The sequence below is a fragment of the Toxotes jaculatrix genome, chromosome 22 (genome assembly GCF_017976425.1).
Source record: "Toxotes jaculatrix isolate fToxJac2 chromosome 22, fToxJac2.pri, whole genome shotgun sequence".
In the NCBI taxonomy this organism is placed as follows: domain Eukaryota; kingdom Metazoa; phylum Chordata; class Actinopteri; family Toxotidae; genus Toxotes; species Toxotes jaculatrix.
The window spans coordinates 3,864,626-3,881,477 of record NC_054415.1 but is presented as its reverse complement, the minus strand read 5'-3'; the positions used below and the strand labels follow the sequence as shown (position 1 = coordinate 3,881,477).

Below are 16,852 nucleotides of genomic sequence, written 5' to 3'. Positions count from 1 at the left end.
TTGCAGCTCTTGACCAAATTAGATGGTCTCGTCTCACAAAGACCAAAACTATTTGTGCATCTAGGCAGTCCTGTGTCTCATAAAGTTTCCCACCAAGAAGTTGCCCTCAAATTGCAGACAAAGCAGTAAATCATAGTGGTGAGCCGATAGCTGTTTTATAATGTCTGACTCTAGAGTGCCTACACGATGGAGAGCTAACAAAATGTACCAGACAACTAAAATAAAAAAAAAAACAAACCTCAGTCTTGAAATGCAGACGCCAAAGGATGCAGCTTTGAACTGGAATTCAGCATATACGTGATAAGCCTACAACCGGACCAGCAATTCAAACTCAAGAGACTTAACTACTAAATCACATTTCTGAAATATTGCAATATTGAGCCCTTCACACTCCCATTGAGCCTGGACAGACCAATCAGCCAAGTAGGCTAATCTGCGCTTAGATCAGTGTGTGTAGCCTGTACAAACTCAAGGTCGATGGATTTCCAACAGTCCAACAGTATTTATTCCATATTTAACACAGAGATGTCGTCTTGTCCGGCATCGATCCTCCACTTGCGCAGGCAGGGTATTTCAAAACAAAGAGACATCCAATTGTGCTCTTTTGTTGTCGCTGGCACATTTATCATAGTTTACTAGTACTTGGGGAGGACAGCAGTCAAACTGAGGGAAGGGGGAGGCGTGGGGGGTACGACATTAACATGATGGCATGCTGCCTGGACTCAAGCCTCCAATCCAAGGGGCTAATTGGGTCTTACCCATTCGAGAATCATTAAAAACCAAGGTCTGAGAAACAATGCAGAGAAAGCTGGGAACCCAAGATTCCAATTACATTTCTTATTATCTAAACCAGCAACAGCGATGATGTATAATGGTTCAATTGTAAGGTGAGGAAAGGGAGATTGCAGATTCTGAGAAACTGCAAACTTCCCCTCACTTGTCAAATACACAACCAGTGCGCTGTGAGTTACGGAGCATGACCCAGCAAACAGTCTCTGACTCAGTCTCTGTGAACATGACACTAATCCAAAGCACACTGGTACGATGTGGCAGTGAAATATTGACCATGTTAATGGAATTTTTAAAGAGTGGACAGAGCAAAACGAAAGCCCCTCTGCACAGAGACTGATTAACCACAAAATCGTGTGATTGTGTTTAAGTGACAAATCAACATTAGTACATACAGCTGGGTAATTGTGTATTCAGACTCTCCCCCCAAAAAAAAGTTAGGCATGAGAAAGTAATGGCTCATCATCAAACAGTCACACTTAAAGCATACTTCAGATTCTACTCCTGAACTGTTGGATAAGGTATCCGCACTCAGTGCCCCATATGGATGCAAAGTCAATTAAACATTAATGAACTCAGTGAAGGGCGATGTCAATCAAATCCATTGTGCTGGACATGGAATGTGTCCAGGTGAAGAAATGCTATGGCTAAATATGGGGTCTTTTGAGGGGTCTGTCTCATTTTCATCCCTTTAAATTGGTAAATTCTGACTGATCAAGTTAAAGGAATAATGTCTGAGATCTGCACAACAGGTGGAAATGATGACACGTCACTTTGTGTGATGATTAGTTCCAAGAGATGCTTGGAAATTCAAACTGACGGGTCCTTAACGTCACAATTACTCCAGAAGTTTTTTTTTATTTGAGGCCAATCCCCTGGTCTACAACACAAAAACACAGAAGGGATTAATCAAAGAGGCATGATACGATAAAATGTGCTTCATAATGACAGCAGGCTTTGGGGAAATAGGGATTTCCTTGAGTTATGTCTCTTCTCAAGGCCAAGTTAATGTCAGTGAGCTAGCAAATTACAGCAAAGACCACATTTAGAGTCTTCTCACACTGATAAGCTTAAGAAGAGGCTGAGTCTTAAAGATCAAGTTAAATTAAAACATCATATACAGTTCACGCTAATAAAGTACTTGAGGTCCTTGAAATTCTTTCTCAGTATCTGAATCATAAGAACTTAATCCCTGAAGTTTGAGGGTAAAGTGTTTCTCAATCTACTAAACTGACATAATTAAAACAGCACTGTGCAGCGTCAAGCATATCATATGGTGGGGGACAAATGTTTGACCAATGTTAATGTCAACCACCTGAAATCCTGTGACAGTAAGTCTATGGACCGGACACAGTGTGCTTCTGTGTGCCAGCCTGACTATTGTAGACACTGATATTAGAAGTCTATTTTGTACTAAATGTTTTTCCCAGTGCAGCTTTAAACAGAGTTTAATTCAGATCTCTGTGTTCAGAAAGTAAAATCCTTCCTACCAGTCTGCCACCAGTGGTCCAGGACAGGAACCCCAAAGCTTCTCTTTGCCCATTCCAGCGTCTCCACGTCACATCGCTCACCTGCCAAGAATAACGACCGCAAACTGCAAGGACACAGAGAACATGTGTCAATCACCTTCAGGAAACATGACATATCTACTCCCTCACAGGAATGGTCAAAAAAAAAGTCAAAATCTGTGCAGAGCAAAATATAATTTTTATGTTACTTACGAAGTGTGAGTGTTCACAAGCTCAAACCTTTCAGAAAGTCCTTAATTTAAGATTTCAACAATGTCAAACAGGCAAAAAATGTAATAAATAACATGTATGAAATTAACAGAACTGCATTGCTTTGTCTATAATTTGTCTCAAGTGGCCGACAAAAATTCTGGCAATCTACTGTGGAGTATATGCTCCATGGATCGGGGCCATCTCTGTGAATTCTCACATTGTATCTGTATGAGAAACCCTGAGTACTGTGATTTACCTCTTTGCTTGAAGTGTTCTGCAAATTGGCACAAACCTCCATTTCACTGTCCCTGTGCTCCAAGCTGTGACTGAGGCATCCTTTCCACTGCCTCTGACAATGTTAAGCAGATAGTCCGCGTCACGCTCGCTGACTAAAAGATCTTTGCGTCTGCCTATGATGGTTTTCCGTCTTACGGTTACACCTTTCAGAACAGTAGAAGTGAATCCTTTCTGGACTCTCACAGACCTCAGTCCTTAGCCTCACACTTTGAATGTCATGGAAGAAAACACTAAATTGCACTTTTTCCTTCCTCTGAAACTTGAATGCATTTTTACTCATCTCAAAAGACATTTCAAGTTGGACGTTCATTTCAAGTCTCCCAGTAATAAAAGTCTTGACAAGACTAAGCTGCTCTTATTCTGCCCTCTAGATGGCCTTTCAGTCAATACTGATGAGACCCTGTATCGCTGAGCATCTGGAGACAACAAGTTCTTGCAAGGACATCTGAATCTGTCACAGTTTGACACTCCCTTACTCGTCCCTCCTTGTTCAAGCTTTAGTTTCCTCCTAATTTGGACAACCGCTACTCCCTGGCTTCATGAAACCCTCCCTTCATGCCCTACAAGTGACCCAAAACACAGCAGTTTCTATCTTCAGCCTCCCCAATTTCTCCCCCATCACTCTCTCCCAAACTCCATCTGATGGCTGCCCATGGCTGCTCATACCTAATTCAAAACACTGCTGGTTGCTCGCTACAAGGCTGTGCGGGGACCCATAACCCCCTATAAGTCCAGGCCACAGTGCAGCTGTAGATACTATTCTGATCACTACATTTTCCAAGAAATGACTGCTGGTCATCACTCATCGGCCTCAGCCCTCAGCAATGGCGAAATGACCTTCCAACTCCAATCAAACCTGAAGTCACATTCTATCTTCTGTAAAAGGCAAGAGAATTTTCATCACGTCACTATCTCCCCACTGAATCACATCTTTTCCATTCCAGCTCTCTCCCAGGATAATATTCTGCTCTCTTTTTCAAGTACTACCCTCTCACTTGATTGTCCTACAGTCTCAGGGATGTCATGTAGTCTGGTTTTTCTGGGTTTTCTGTAACACTGTGTTTGCTGAACACTGGCTACATCTCCATAAAAACAAAGAAGTCATGTGAATAAGCAAACATTCAAAACATTGTGACGCTGCCTATCACCACACACTGACGGATGCCTGAAATAACACGCTCTCCCTCCCATAATGGAGACATGTTTTGCAACACGTACCTGTAGTTTACCTTTAAATATGGTTTAAGTTTCTTTTTCCAATTTTTCATGACCATCTTGACTTTAGACAATTGTTTTTCTTGTTGTTTTTGCACAGAAATGGATGGGTACTACATACCTGGCTATTACGTTCTGACCTTGCTCTCTTACATTTGTGTTGTCTGATCAGGAACTATAAAAGTCTTCTGACTCATAATCACAGCTTTGAGGATAAACAGCGTACGTCCAAGACCATAATGAAGCATCTAGATTAACAATGCACCTCCATTCAGCTGTCAGATATATTCTGCCCTGGAGGAACTGAGCAAAACAACATGTGGAATAAAGGACCGTCTCACTGTCCTGTCAGTGACCTCACGTTCAAGCTAAAAGCCCATTACACTCCCACCGCCATGCTTCTAGTTATTTAAGGACAATAAAGATTCTCTGTGGTATTCAGGTTTTTGAGTTCAAAGGAAGTGCAAGTCTGGATTCTCTGTGACCTCAGAAATAGTAGTGGATAGGCAGCAGTTTGACTGCAGTCTGTGTTCTGCTTTCAAAAAGAATATCGCTAAAAAAAAATACCATGCCCTTCCCTTTCTAAAATCATTCTCAGAGAATCAAGGACAATATACAAAAAAAAATAGTGATGATGAGGTGGGAGTTATTTCACATTATACCTACACGGCATAAAGCTACAATATTTATATATATATATTATTTTTTTTTTTTTTTTACATCTCAGCAGTTCATTATATATTCCCAACCTTCCAATCAGGGGCCACAACATGTTAAACAATAAAAACTGCTTCCATGCTAGTTTGTAAAGATAAAGCCACACTTATCTCTACAGTACAACCTTGGAGTAGGCTAATACAGCTAAAAACATCATATGGAAATGCATTTGCATCACGTGGTAAGTAAGAAAGGTGCAGCCATCACCGCCTTTAACAGCACCAGCCTTGACTGTGCACCAAAAAGCACTATCAACTGGAGTCATGCACTTTGTCACTTGTTTATCAGCGAGGCTCTGAGCATTTAGTATGTCCTCCTGTCTTTAAGACACTACTGACAGAATCTCAGCCCCTTTGTCATGCTACATTTATGCAGAGCATCACAGCTGTAGACAGCCCTGCAGCCAGACTCTCAAGGTAGTTTTCACATCCATAGTGACGAGTTATACAGCTCAAGCACGCTGATAAGGGTCCAGGGCTATTACAGTTGAGCGGGCCCTAGAGGGAGTAAATGTCTCACAGTGTCAATAAAGCCCAGTCAGGGCATTTGAGCTGGATCAAATTATAGCTGGAGGTCTCTCTAGCATGAAATTATGTGTTTGATAATAAAGCTCGGAGTTTTCTGAAAGATTTTACTACTCCCATCAAAACACTTTTAATTAAAAGCAGAATTATTAGTATTGACATATACTTCTATGTGTTATAGGAAGTGACAAAATGCGCAGACTAAAGCTCAATCCATTAGGTATTATTGTCACAAACACTATATGCTTGGGTGAATTTTTTATATGCATCTACACCACACAGCCCAGAGAAGTCTGTCAGGCCTAGTGAACGGAGTGCAATGTACAGAGATAATACATGGATGATTTACCATCACCAACACAACGAGTTCAAGACCTCTTAGAAGAAAGACCAGTTTATCTTGATACTTCTTGCTTTCCTGTCACTCGTGTAGAAAATTAACTATAACCCCACTGTTATTATCTACTCCTCTACAATAAATAAACGAAAGCCTTTTAAATTCCACGAAAATATTTCTGATCTTCTAAATGCCATAGAACCTCTTTTTGGAGCTGTAAAACTGAAAGTACATCATAAGTTAAAGTGAAAGGCTCCACCACACATTGAACTGCCCTGCTCTAAAATGAAGCCATGTTTCACTGCTGCCTTTGTACTGCTGTCTGTGTGTCACGGTGACATGCTTTGCCTAGCGCCAACGGGAAATGCAGTAATCTTTCACCAACCTGCCTCCTCCAAGGGGAAAAGACACATTAAGAACAAGAAAGGGTACACAGAAACAGCATGTCGCTTAAATGACTGATTGTGGCAGGTTAAAACCTGAGAGGATAAGTGGCACCAGTATTTGAGGCCAAAATATTGAAGAAAATAATCTCAGTCTGCAAGAACAGCATTTAAAAAAGGTGCTATGCATTCAACACAGCGAACAACCAAAGATCGTCGAATTCAGCACACAATGCCAAAGTTACTGAATGATTCACTGGGGCCATAGGTCATCTGCACTCAGAATTGCTTTATGATTGTGTGCTTAGAGGCATTTTCAGACTGCTGAACAGAATGAAAGTGGTGAATTGACACCACCACCCCTCCAGTCTAAGTTCCTTTGTATTCCACCCAACAATTAACAATTGTGATAATCTCAGCTAGTATTTGACTCTCGGGGCCAAATTAATAACATGAAAAATGTTTGTTTTCAACTCTGAGCTACAGACAACCTTTACCTGAAAAGTGAGACAGGAGCCCGGGGAAACAATGATTTAATTTATGATTTAATACGGGTGGACGGCAGTGACCGGCCATTGTTTGTTATCCATCCTGATTAACACCCAAGCGGTTTGTGCTAAGGGAATAGACTGTGAGCAACGGATGTGGGAGATGGCTGTGCATCAACAGATGGCAGGGCTAATGAGAGGCTGGACAGACTGTGCAGACCACTATCAGCCATGAGACACTTTAACACATCTTTCTGAGCTAAAGTCACGTTCTGCAGGTGAAAGGTTAGGTCTGCATAAACTTGTCTTCTTTGCTCTTGTGTAGTTTCTCAAAAGCACAAGAGATTAGTGCTGCGTTTCATTTCGTGAATCAGGAAATGGTCATGAACATGGGACCTTATCAAATCTCCTTGACACAATATAAAGGGCATTTCTTCGTTCAGAACTTTTTCAGTAGTAACCACTATCAAACAATTTGTTTAGTCTTAGTTCAAGGGGATTTCTTGCTGTGTCAAGTGTTGCACTCTACCTGGACAGAGGGTATTTCTTCCCAACGTCAGCTCGTGGGTCCTGCTGGCGAATGGCTCGCATGGCAGTGGGTGCTGTGAACATGGAGGAGGCTCCGTGTTCAGACAGTACACGGAAGAACGCTCCAGGGTCTGGAGTGCCTACAGGCTTACCCTGTAAACAGACAGTGCAGCCGCAGCTAGTTAGCTCACAAACTCTAACAGGCATGCAGGCATATAAATCAAAGGACAGCCTGCCTCCAGAGTGAACAGTAGATATATATATGATTGTGGAAGCTCATAAACATTACAGCAAGATTTCCACAATGTTCCACAGTACAAATTCGCTTCAACTGTGAACTACAAACCATGAATATTCATGGTTTGACGGAGCAGCTGTTTAAAATGGAGAGGCACGCTGCCTTCCAGACATATGGGCCAAGAAATCCATGGAATGGAAAACACAGTTGCACTATAGGAGTATTGTTTGTCTAGAAGAAAAGATATAGGCAAAACAACCGTGCAGGCAAATACCTCCGAAAGCAATTTCCACTGTGTGTCTTGTATTCAACTAGCCTGTCACTACAGCAAGAAGACGACTGCAGATGAACGAGAATGGTAAACAGCAGCAGTGAGTTCTGGCTGTCATCTTTGCTCTAGATAAATATTTGCGTCTGTGTATTGATCAGAAGGAAGACAAAAGATTGCCAGCATCATGCCTGAAGATAAGACAGGCTGCTGAAACAAAAGCTATGTGAGACAGCCAGCATGGCTGGAGTCAAACACTGATTTAAAGAAGACAGACTAATTAATTGCAGAGCAGTGCCATTTTCAAAGTATTAATGTAATGAATGGCCCTCAATATAAGAAATATAAGAAATACACAGTAAGAAGCAAACATAAAGATGAACAACATAATACACATTCCTTTTGTCATGTCAACAACCCCTAATAACCCTCTACATAATAACCAGCTTGGATAGAGGCTGTATTCCACTACTACTCACAAAGCAAAGCCAAATTACCTGTAATAATCAGATACATCACTGTCAGGTGGAAGTTCAAAACACATATTCACACAGAAAATAGTTAATTAATGCTTGTTTATTCCTTTACTATTCATCTTCAGAGGAAGTGTGCCATATAACAATGGTGTGCTCAGCAGAAGCCCTGTATGCTTAAGGTTTAGACTGATATCCGTAGGTACTTGCTTATGTTGTGATAACATTTAAATACAGCCACAGCACTACTGCAAAAATCAAATGCAAATGTATGTATATTTCTTGTGGGATGAACAGGAAACGCACTGACTCCAATTAGTGTTTTTTAAAAAAAAAAGGACTGAAGGATTTCAACAGAAAGAACAGAATGCTATCTCATGACAGTGGATGGTAGCAGCCAGATTTAAACACGGCAACAGAGTCCCAGTCCACGTAAACTGGAGTCATTAACCAAATATGGATGTACTCAGCTTGCAGGGCCAACAAAGGCAGATTCCCTGTTGAGATTAAAACCTGACTTGCGCAGCTCTGGAAGTTGTACAACTCAGGTTTTACTGTACATCTCTGGTATTTGTTGCTGTCTGCAATACTACTGTAGTTCCTTTTAGATACTAATTCATGTCTACAGGGACATACCTCATAGAGAATGGTGCTGTTACCATGGAGCAGAGGACCATAGCAGATATATGAATGGCCTACCACCCAGCCCAGGTCTGACGCTGCCCACCAAACCTGCAAATTGTTCAGAAAGGTGAAAACGTGTACAAAGTCAACTGGAGGCAAACTCTAAATATCATACTATTCAACAAGTGGAGAGAACTGCATCAGCTAATTCCCTCTGCATCACTCAGTGTTAAAAATGTAAACACCCATGGCACCTGTAGGCACTATCAATGTAAATCAAACAGCATATGTTGTAAAAATGAAGATTTAATTTACTAAAATAAAAAACAACAGTCACACATACTGATTTCAGAACAATCTATGCCTTTGCTCACTACATGCTCTTTGTTCTCAAGCGCAGCACTAACTCAGAAGAAGATGCTTTATTGCCTTACATCTCCAGGACTCAGTCCATAAATATTTGACATGGTCCATTTCAGCATCACAGCATAGCCTGCAGTGTCTCGCACAACACCCTGGGGAACAAGATAAGAAAAACGTCAGACTAGTGACAGGTATTGCACAAGGCGAAGAAGCAAGGGTTTGATATCAATCTAAACACAGTCACTCACTCCTGCTGTATAGAAGGGGATGGTTCTTTGTTTTCCGGTGAATGCTTTTCAATCCCATTTCAGTTTACAGTAGGGTTAGGCTATTAATCAAATTTTATTTACAGCTGGGATTTTGGCTTCCAAAGGTTATGAAAACAAAACTATGGAGATAAAACAATTATTGTGCTATATTCGGTTTCACGTGATGCACAGAACACCCTTTTCCTTTGCAGCGGTGTGCTTTTTTTGTTGCCACTCCCTAAAAGCCCAAACTCACTCTCAGCCAGGCTGTGGCATGTCTAGCTCAGTCAAGCTGACAGACAGAGAGCCTTTGGTCAACAAGAAAGCTAAAAACCAATTCAGCTGTTTGGAAACACTGTCTACAAGGAACAAGAAACACTGAACAAGATTTGTTACATGGTGGTGTCTGCACTTTCATTAAATAACTGTGATCTTAGCATTGACTAAAATACGTCTGATTATGATTTTTGCCATTATTGAGAAGCCCTAGTTTACAGCTTTTATTAGTTAATGAAGTTTTCCCCTCAAAGTTATGGTCTCCCTACAGGCATAGCTGAGAATTTCACAAAAGCTCACTGAGAAAAAAGCTGGCAATAACAGCACTATTAAGCTCAGGAACTAGCCAGCAGGTGGATATTTTATATCATCTGTTGGCCAAAGACAAAATGATGCTATTTGAAAGGAGCCAGGGTTTTTTCCATTTGAAACTGCCTGCAGGCAGTTCCTCCTGCAGGAGCTCCAGCTCCTGCTGTGGAAAAGCTCCGTCTTATTTATGTCATGGTGATGGTGTTTAGATTGAGCTTGGATTGTTTTGCAGAGTCAAAGAGCAGATGAGTCACACGAAAGCTCCAAACAGAACTGACAGCATTTCAACGAACACGGCCGACAGTACATCCTATAGCTTGTCTATGTGAGAATGTATGTTTACATGACGTCAGTGAATGAGGTATTTATTTTCACTTTCCCCTGCTGCTGATCACAACTCTGTAATGCCAGTACCTTTGGTGCTCCAGTGGTCCCAGAGGTATAGAGGACATAGAGGGGATGGTTGGAGGGAACAGAAACGCAGTCATGTGGCTGAGCAGTGGCCATCTCTTCGTCCCAGTCCAGACTCAACCCCGGATTCAATGATACTTTCTCCTAAAACAAAAAGAAAAATTAGCAAAATACTCTCATTTGCATTCTAATTAAACTACTTTAAAAAGAAACTGTTCAAAATGGTAAAGACTGTCGCTGCTCTACAGCTCCAAATTTCGTCTTTGAGTTATTGATCAATTCCATTGAGAAGCATTCACATGGATAGGCTGGTGGCTTTTAAAACTTTTTCTCAGTTTGGGTGGAAATGACAAACTCACTCTCGCTTGCTTGCCTTACTAGTGACTTGGGGATATAAATTCTTACTTCAGACAGAATAAATATATTTTTTACATAGTTATGTAATATTTCTACACTAGATGTTTCAGTTGAAACTCTGTTCTGAGTCTCATCTGTCATTAAAATGTCTTGTAGTCGCCAACAGGGCTCTTTTCGGGTCATAGTTTAAGACCCTTACATTTATTGTTACCAGCATCTGTCTCATGTCAAACCTTTGTGAATCTCTATGATACTTTGATTTCATTAACATTTAATCATCCCAGAGGGATGAAGAAAAGTCTCTGTCATTTCTTTCTTTGCTTCTCAGAAACAAGCTCAAATCTAAGACAGACATCCTTATGGGATGTCTGTCCTCTGCCTCAGGTTTTTACCTGCATCTTTTTTTTTTTTTTTACCTAAAGCCAAGCCAGAGCAAAACCTGGTTGATTTACCAAGGCTTTCATGTTAGAAGCTGCATTCAGAAAACCACAACCTCTTGCTTACTGACAGCAGGATATGATAAAGCACTTGCAACCGCCTTCAAAGTGCTGCTTCACATGATTTTAATGGGTTGAGTTTCCAGTGAATTTCTTGTGTAAACTATTTCACTGAGTTCACTGATAACAGTCTGAGGCCCACTACGCATGTCTACAAAAAATTCTGCAATGCCCCAGCAGCAATCTCTTCATTCACCAGAGAAAGCAAAGATAGATAAGAAGGGAGTGAGCAAACCAAATAAAATAACTCATGCAATGTTCATTTCAGAGCACAACAAAGCCAGAGAGAGGCGCATGGCATAACTGATAACAACAACTTCTTGAATCAGCTATAGATCATTTCATATTTTGATTCAGAGGCAGGATTTGTAACACTATCATACCATTCATATATATTTGGCCATTTCCAGGCGATAAAATCCGATCCTTTAAAATCCAATACTTTAGATTCAGTTGAATGATTAAGTGCTTTCATATAAGTTAAAAACTGCAACCCCTATGCTTGGAAAACCAACAGCAGCCACACCATGACTGAACTAATTCAGCTTTAAATATGGCTGCCATATTCAAAATACACTTACAATGTGTCACATCACCAGCAGGTTTAGAAATGACGCCACACTGTCAAATTAAGTTTTACGGTGCTTTGTGCTTCTTACCATGTTAGGCCGGTTGTAGATGAGAACTTTAGAGGGCCTGTGAGAGCTCAGCTCCAAGGCTTTCTCCACCAGAGGGATGTATTCTACTCTTCTGCCTGGCTCAATGCCAAATGATGCTGTAACCATCAGCTTGGGCTGAAAAACATGAAGATCAAGCGAGAATTTGATGTGTTATCATGTTTTATAGCTGCATTAGAAACAGCAGCCAGTGCTCTCATCATACTTCAGAATGTGTTATGCAGCATTTTTAACAGGGTATTAGTGGTATGAGTCTGTTGCCTGTGGCAGAACTTCAGTGTTGAGTCAAATGGAGTTCACAGAAGCCTTTTTAACATGCATGTGATACCAACCCCAAAGTAAACTGCAGGCTTACCACACATCTGAGGTGTTGCTAGAGTGTAATTAGCATTTCCTACAACTTCTAAGCACACACCTTCACAGGCCACAACTTTGAAGCAGATGGCCTCTAAATGTGACACACACTCAAGAAATGTTAGATCACTTTGCTATACTGGCCGTTGTAGGGCATTGCAATGTCTATGGCTACGCTGAAAAAGGATCATTCAGTCAACAAAAAACAGAGGCAATATTTAATAATACCATACTTCTTCAGATTTATATTTGTATAAACACATCACAACATTATTGTCAGAAATATTCCTTATCAAAATGTCAGGTTGGTCCATTTACCCCTCTGCAGCCCTGCTAAAAAAAATCTCACTGCATATGGCACTGGCATCAGTGGCACTGGCATCAGTGGCACTGGCAATGTATGTGGAAAGCACTTGGCTTTCCACTGTGAATGATTCATTTTGAGCTTAATGAAACAAAGATGCCTCAGGCATCACTTGCTTTCAGCGTTTCAGATTTTTTTTGCAGGATGGCTGAGGCACATTACTAATGGTGCAAGAAAATTCAAATTGAAAACTTATTAGTTGCAGCAGTATTATCTCATGCTTAATATTGTATAAGTGCATAAAAAGTCATCACTTCAGCCTGTCCTTTTTAATGAGTGGCCAGGGTACATAAGTGTGACAGTTAATCAATAAAGATCATATAGTCCCATTATCATGGCTCAAGAAAAGATAAATTTCAATCACAAAGTGAACATTCTCTAACCTTGGCATGATTGATGCGGACAGAAAGCTCTTTGGAAGCAAAGCCACCAAAGATGAGGCTGTGTGGGGCACCAATCCGAGCACAAGCCAGCATGGTGAACATGGCCTGGGGCACCATCGGCATGTAGATGACCACCAGATCTCCTTTACGTACCCCATTCTTCACTAAGACTCCTGCTAACCTGGACACCTGTGTCAAGATATGGACGAGACGATGCAGAGTTCTGAACATGCATTTTAACAAAGCACATTTTCATATGTCAGGTAAAAAAGTTTAGATAATTGTTCATGACAACTATAATCAACATACCAACCAACCAAGTGATGGTAAAAAGACTCATTGTGCATCTGGGATTTAGTGCATGGTTTCTAGATTAATTTAAATTGGACAAAATCTGACAAATTAGAGAACTCAACATCTTTCTGTAAATTAAATTAAGTGTCTTTTCACTTTGGGGGCAAAGACCAATAAAAAGCTGCGGCTATAATTCTGCTAATTTAGAACCCATTTCCAATATAGTACATGCCACTGAATCTTGATGGAACTGAAGCTTCTGCCCAAGTGTCAGTGAAGTTAATTATTTCCCTTTCTCCCAGTTATTATGTTTTGCTGTTCTCCATGCTAATGCTGGCTCAATCCAGCCGTCACAGCAGAAAAACTTGGCCAACTGTCTCAGCTCAAGAATAGAAAGTGAATTTATTGTCATGGCAACACTGACAAACTCTAATTGCAGAGCTCAAAATCCAGCCAAAGGTTGCTTGCATGCTTCACAATCCTTTTTTTACCATTCATCCTGGCAGTCCAGATCAGGTTTTAACAATGCGACTGCATGCAGCTCTTCGTGCGATTATGATCCGTGACTTCGGTCGATATACTGTTTACCTGGTCCTTAAGTTCCCTGAAAGTGATGATCTGTTTAGCTCCAGTCACTGGGCTGTCATAAATGATGGCAGGCTGCTCCCCACGGCCGCTCTCTACATGACGATCCACAGCATTGTAGCACATGTTCAGCTTCCCTCCAACAAACCTGGCCGTGACAAACAATCAGTAACACCGTTCAGTAAAGAAATATAAATTACATATTTTCAACTATGTGAACACATAGGTAGGTTTCTAAATACACATCAAATACACATTTTTGGTAAACAAAATACATCATATGCCACCTCCTCTATCCACATCTCTAAAACAGACCCTTAGTGAGTATTTTTGGCTGCTAGGATCCTTTCTTTATACTTAATAATGGAGCACAACTTAATGAAAGCAATTCAAGCAAGAACATATGCAGATGTCCTTTCCAGCAGCACACAGCAAATCAATGCACTTGATAAGGCGACAGTTTCAACTCGTTCTGTTGCTGTGCATATGGATAAAGAGCAGCAAGCAGGTTGAGCAGATGGTGTCTGGACTCTGCTGTTTTTGGAAGCCAGAGAGACAGGGTGGCTGTGTCCTTCATTTTAACATGCCTGTACCAGACTCAGGCAGGCCTGGCTTGTCTTACCTTGCTATTTGGTGGAATTTGGTAGACAACAACACCCATTAAACAAACAAAAAGAAAGATAATATTCATTTTCACATTATTCCTAGTGCAGGAGGGCATGTAGATGTCGTCATATATTTCAACAATGTTTGCTTTCCGAACATCAGACAGAGACATCTTGTTTCACAGCTAGAAAAGGACATTTAACCATCTTGTAAACATTTTTACAATTTACTTGGACATCAAATATAATCGCCTTCCTATAAGATTCAAGTGCTATTTGGTATAAATTTAAGAAGCAGCTAAGTTTTCGGTAGCCCGTTTGGCTAGCTTTAGCCGATAAGCTGGCGTCGAATACCAAAGATAAATACCTGAACAAACTTTGAAAAAACCGTTGAAACGAAAAAGATGTTGCACCGTTTCACTTACATGCATTTGAAGAACACTCATATTGGAGGCAAAAAAGAAAAAAAAAAGTCAACCTGTTGCATCGCTCTTCGGGTAGCCTGTTAGCTGAACTTCAAAACTCCAAATTGTAAACAAAGATGGAGGGCGGAAGTGACGTCATGTTACGAAATTTTTAAATTTAAAAAAAATTTCCATTACTTACTATTTTCACATTTGTAAATGTTTTTTTCTGTAAATTTGTTCAATTACAAATCAAAGTAAATCTATAATGAAAGAACCTTATGCCCAGGAGGTCGAATTTTCATTCCTGTTATTCTGAGAAGCCTAATCTGTAAATGCACGACTGCAATCTACATACAGGCATTAATGTAAGGAAAACTCATCAAATTCATGGTTGCCATGTAAAGAAATTCTGGGGAAATTCTTCCTTAACTCCAGTTTCCTTGAGGTCATCATATAGCTTTTTGGTGAATTACGACGAGAAAATGTTAGCATTTAAGGGCCATAAATTCCTTTTGAAATTGCATCAAGGTTTTATGTTATTTTCCTCAAGTTCACTAACTTTTAAGGCGTCAATGTGCATGGGAAACTGTGAAAATTATTGACTTTGTAAGGAGTCAGGTGGCGGTCAAGGGCAGGTTGTTTACACTGTTTCGTTTTGGCAAGTACAAGAAGCGTTGCACTCCAATTATTTGTTTCTTGCTGTCTTGTCCGCTTGCAACAGTAAAACCTACCAGTTTGGGAACACTGGGTCCTCAGCGTTCAAAGTTTTGCTCCACGGTTTAAACCAGTTTATGTCCTGCGCCATCTCACCCCAGAATTTCTCGGGGTTGTCCCTCGCTGAGGCGAAGGCTCGGCTGTACGCCGAGTCGGACGCATAGTTTCTGCAGCTCTGCAGGGCGAAATACTTCTTGACGTCTGCAGATGCATGCGATCCTGCTGCTCTCACGCCACGTTGTTGTGCTGCTGAAACACTCCACAGCCTCCCCCCGAGTGTCCTCTTACGCTGAACAGGAGCGCAGTGATTCAGGCGCAGTACGTGTTTTATTTGGAAGTGCATGGCTGCTGTGGTTATTTTTAAAAATGAACTTTCACGCCCTGCTCCTTCTTCCGGTGTTTTCCCGCAGGTGAGGGACCCGCTAGAATGATTCAACACTAGGCGACGTCATCGGGGGCCACCTAAAGGGAGAGGAACCTCCGGCAGAAATCTCCACAATACCCTCAAGGAATGCGAACTATGAACTGGATGTAGTTGATGCAGGAGGAGCTTTGAGCCACAGTCAAAACTGTTACACAACACATACACTGGTCTTACTGCAAACAGCACTATAAACCTGCCAAAACTTGCAAAGAAGAGAAAAGTTTACATTTCTCATTTTGGAGTTGGCATACAACTTGAAATCAAAATCACGTTTTTTTTTTAGCCCAACATATTCCCCAAGACATTTTCAGGGATAGATGTTTAGCTGATGGCAAATCTTCTGTTATGTAAAACAAGAAAAATCCATGCCATTGATATTTACTTGTAAAATGCTTGAGGCTCTTTTCCATCACAAATCTTTGTTTACTAGCAACAGCATTAAACTTTCATGGTCCTCAGGGTGGCATCAATAACCCTTCTCCAGTTAAGAATGCAAATACCTCTGCTTAAACCCATCAGGGAGAGCATTTAGGGGATTGTTTGAAGATATTTATGAACCTAATTGGGTACTTAATTGTATGGAATCAACACAAAATGTCTCCCTCTCTTGTTAAGCTGAGTTACTTGTTCTGGTCTCATCTCCATAACAGTGGCTTGTGCAATCCCCTGACACCACACAGGCAGCAGCAGCAGCAGCTCTGTCCTCTCAGATGGTGTTGCGTACATATCTGTCGTCACTGCCATCATCCAAACTGCTGGTAAATACCCATAATCCAGCTGACCCCCTGGAGGTGACCCCCTGAACACTAGTGCCCCTGGTTGAGTAACTCATCCCTCTGATATTTCAGGTCATCTGTTTCTATTTATACATGCAGAGCAGTGTTTTGTGTTAGACCATTCTGGAAGTAGCATGCATTTTCCAGGGAAGCCTTTTCCTGGGTTCATTATTCTCCTCACCAAACTTGCACATCTACCCTGGTTT

General features: G+C 41.0%; 1 protein-coding gene across 2 annotated transcripts in view; it reads right to left on the bottom strand.

Moving 5' to 3' along the window:
• acss3 (acyl-CoA synthetase short chain family member 3) overlaps positions 1-15,932 on the bottom strand; it is a 32,394-nt gene extending 16,462 nt beyond the window's left edge. Inside the window, exons 1-9 of one of the 2 annotated variants that reach the window (XM_041030200.1) lie at positions 15,464-15,932; positions 13,724-13,868; positions 12,842-13,030; positions 11,723-11,857; positions 10,213-10,353; positions 9,037-9,117; positions 8,615-8,710; positions 7,001-7,152; positions 2,280-2,383 (exon numbers count right to left, since the gene is read on the bottom strand). In XM_041030200.1, coding sequence (XP_040886134.1) covers positions 2,280-2,383; positions 7,001-7,152; positions 8,615-8,710; positions 9,037-9,117; positions 10,213-10,353; positions 11,723-11,857; positions 12,842-13,030; positions 13,724-13,868; positions 15,464-15,789 — 1,369 coding nt within the window. In that variant the 5' untranslated portion in view covers positions 15,790-15,932. Of the gene's footprint in view, positions 1-2,279; positions 2,384-7,000; positions 7,153-8,614; positions 8,711-9,036; positions 9,118-10,212; positions 10,354-11,722; positions 11,858-12,841; positions 13,031-13,723; positions 13,869-14,750; positions 14,835-15,463 lie in introns of those variants that run through there. The other variant, XM_041030201.1, reaches the window with a different exon arrangement.
• Between the last annotated feature and the right edge of the window lie 920 nt (positions 15,933-16,852).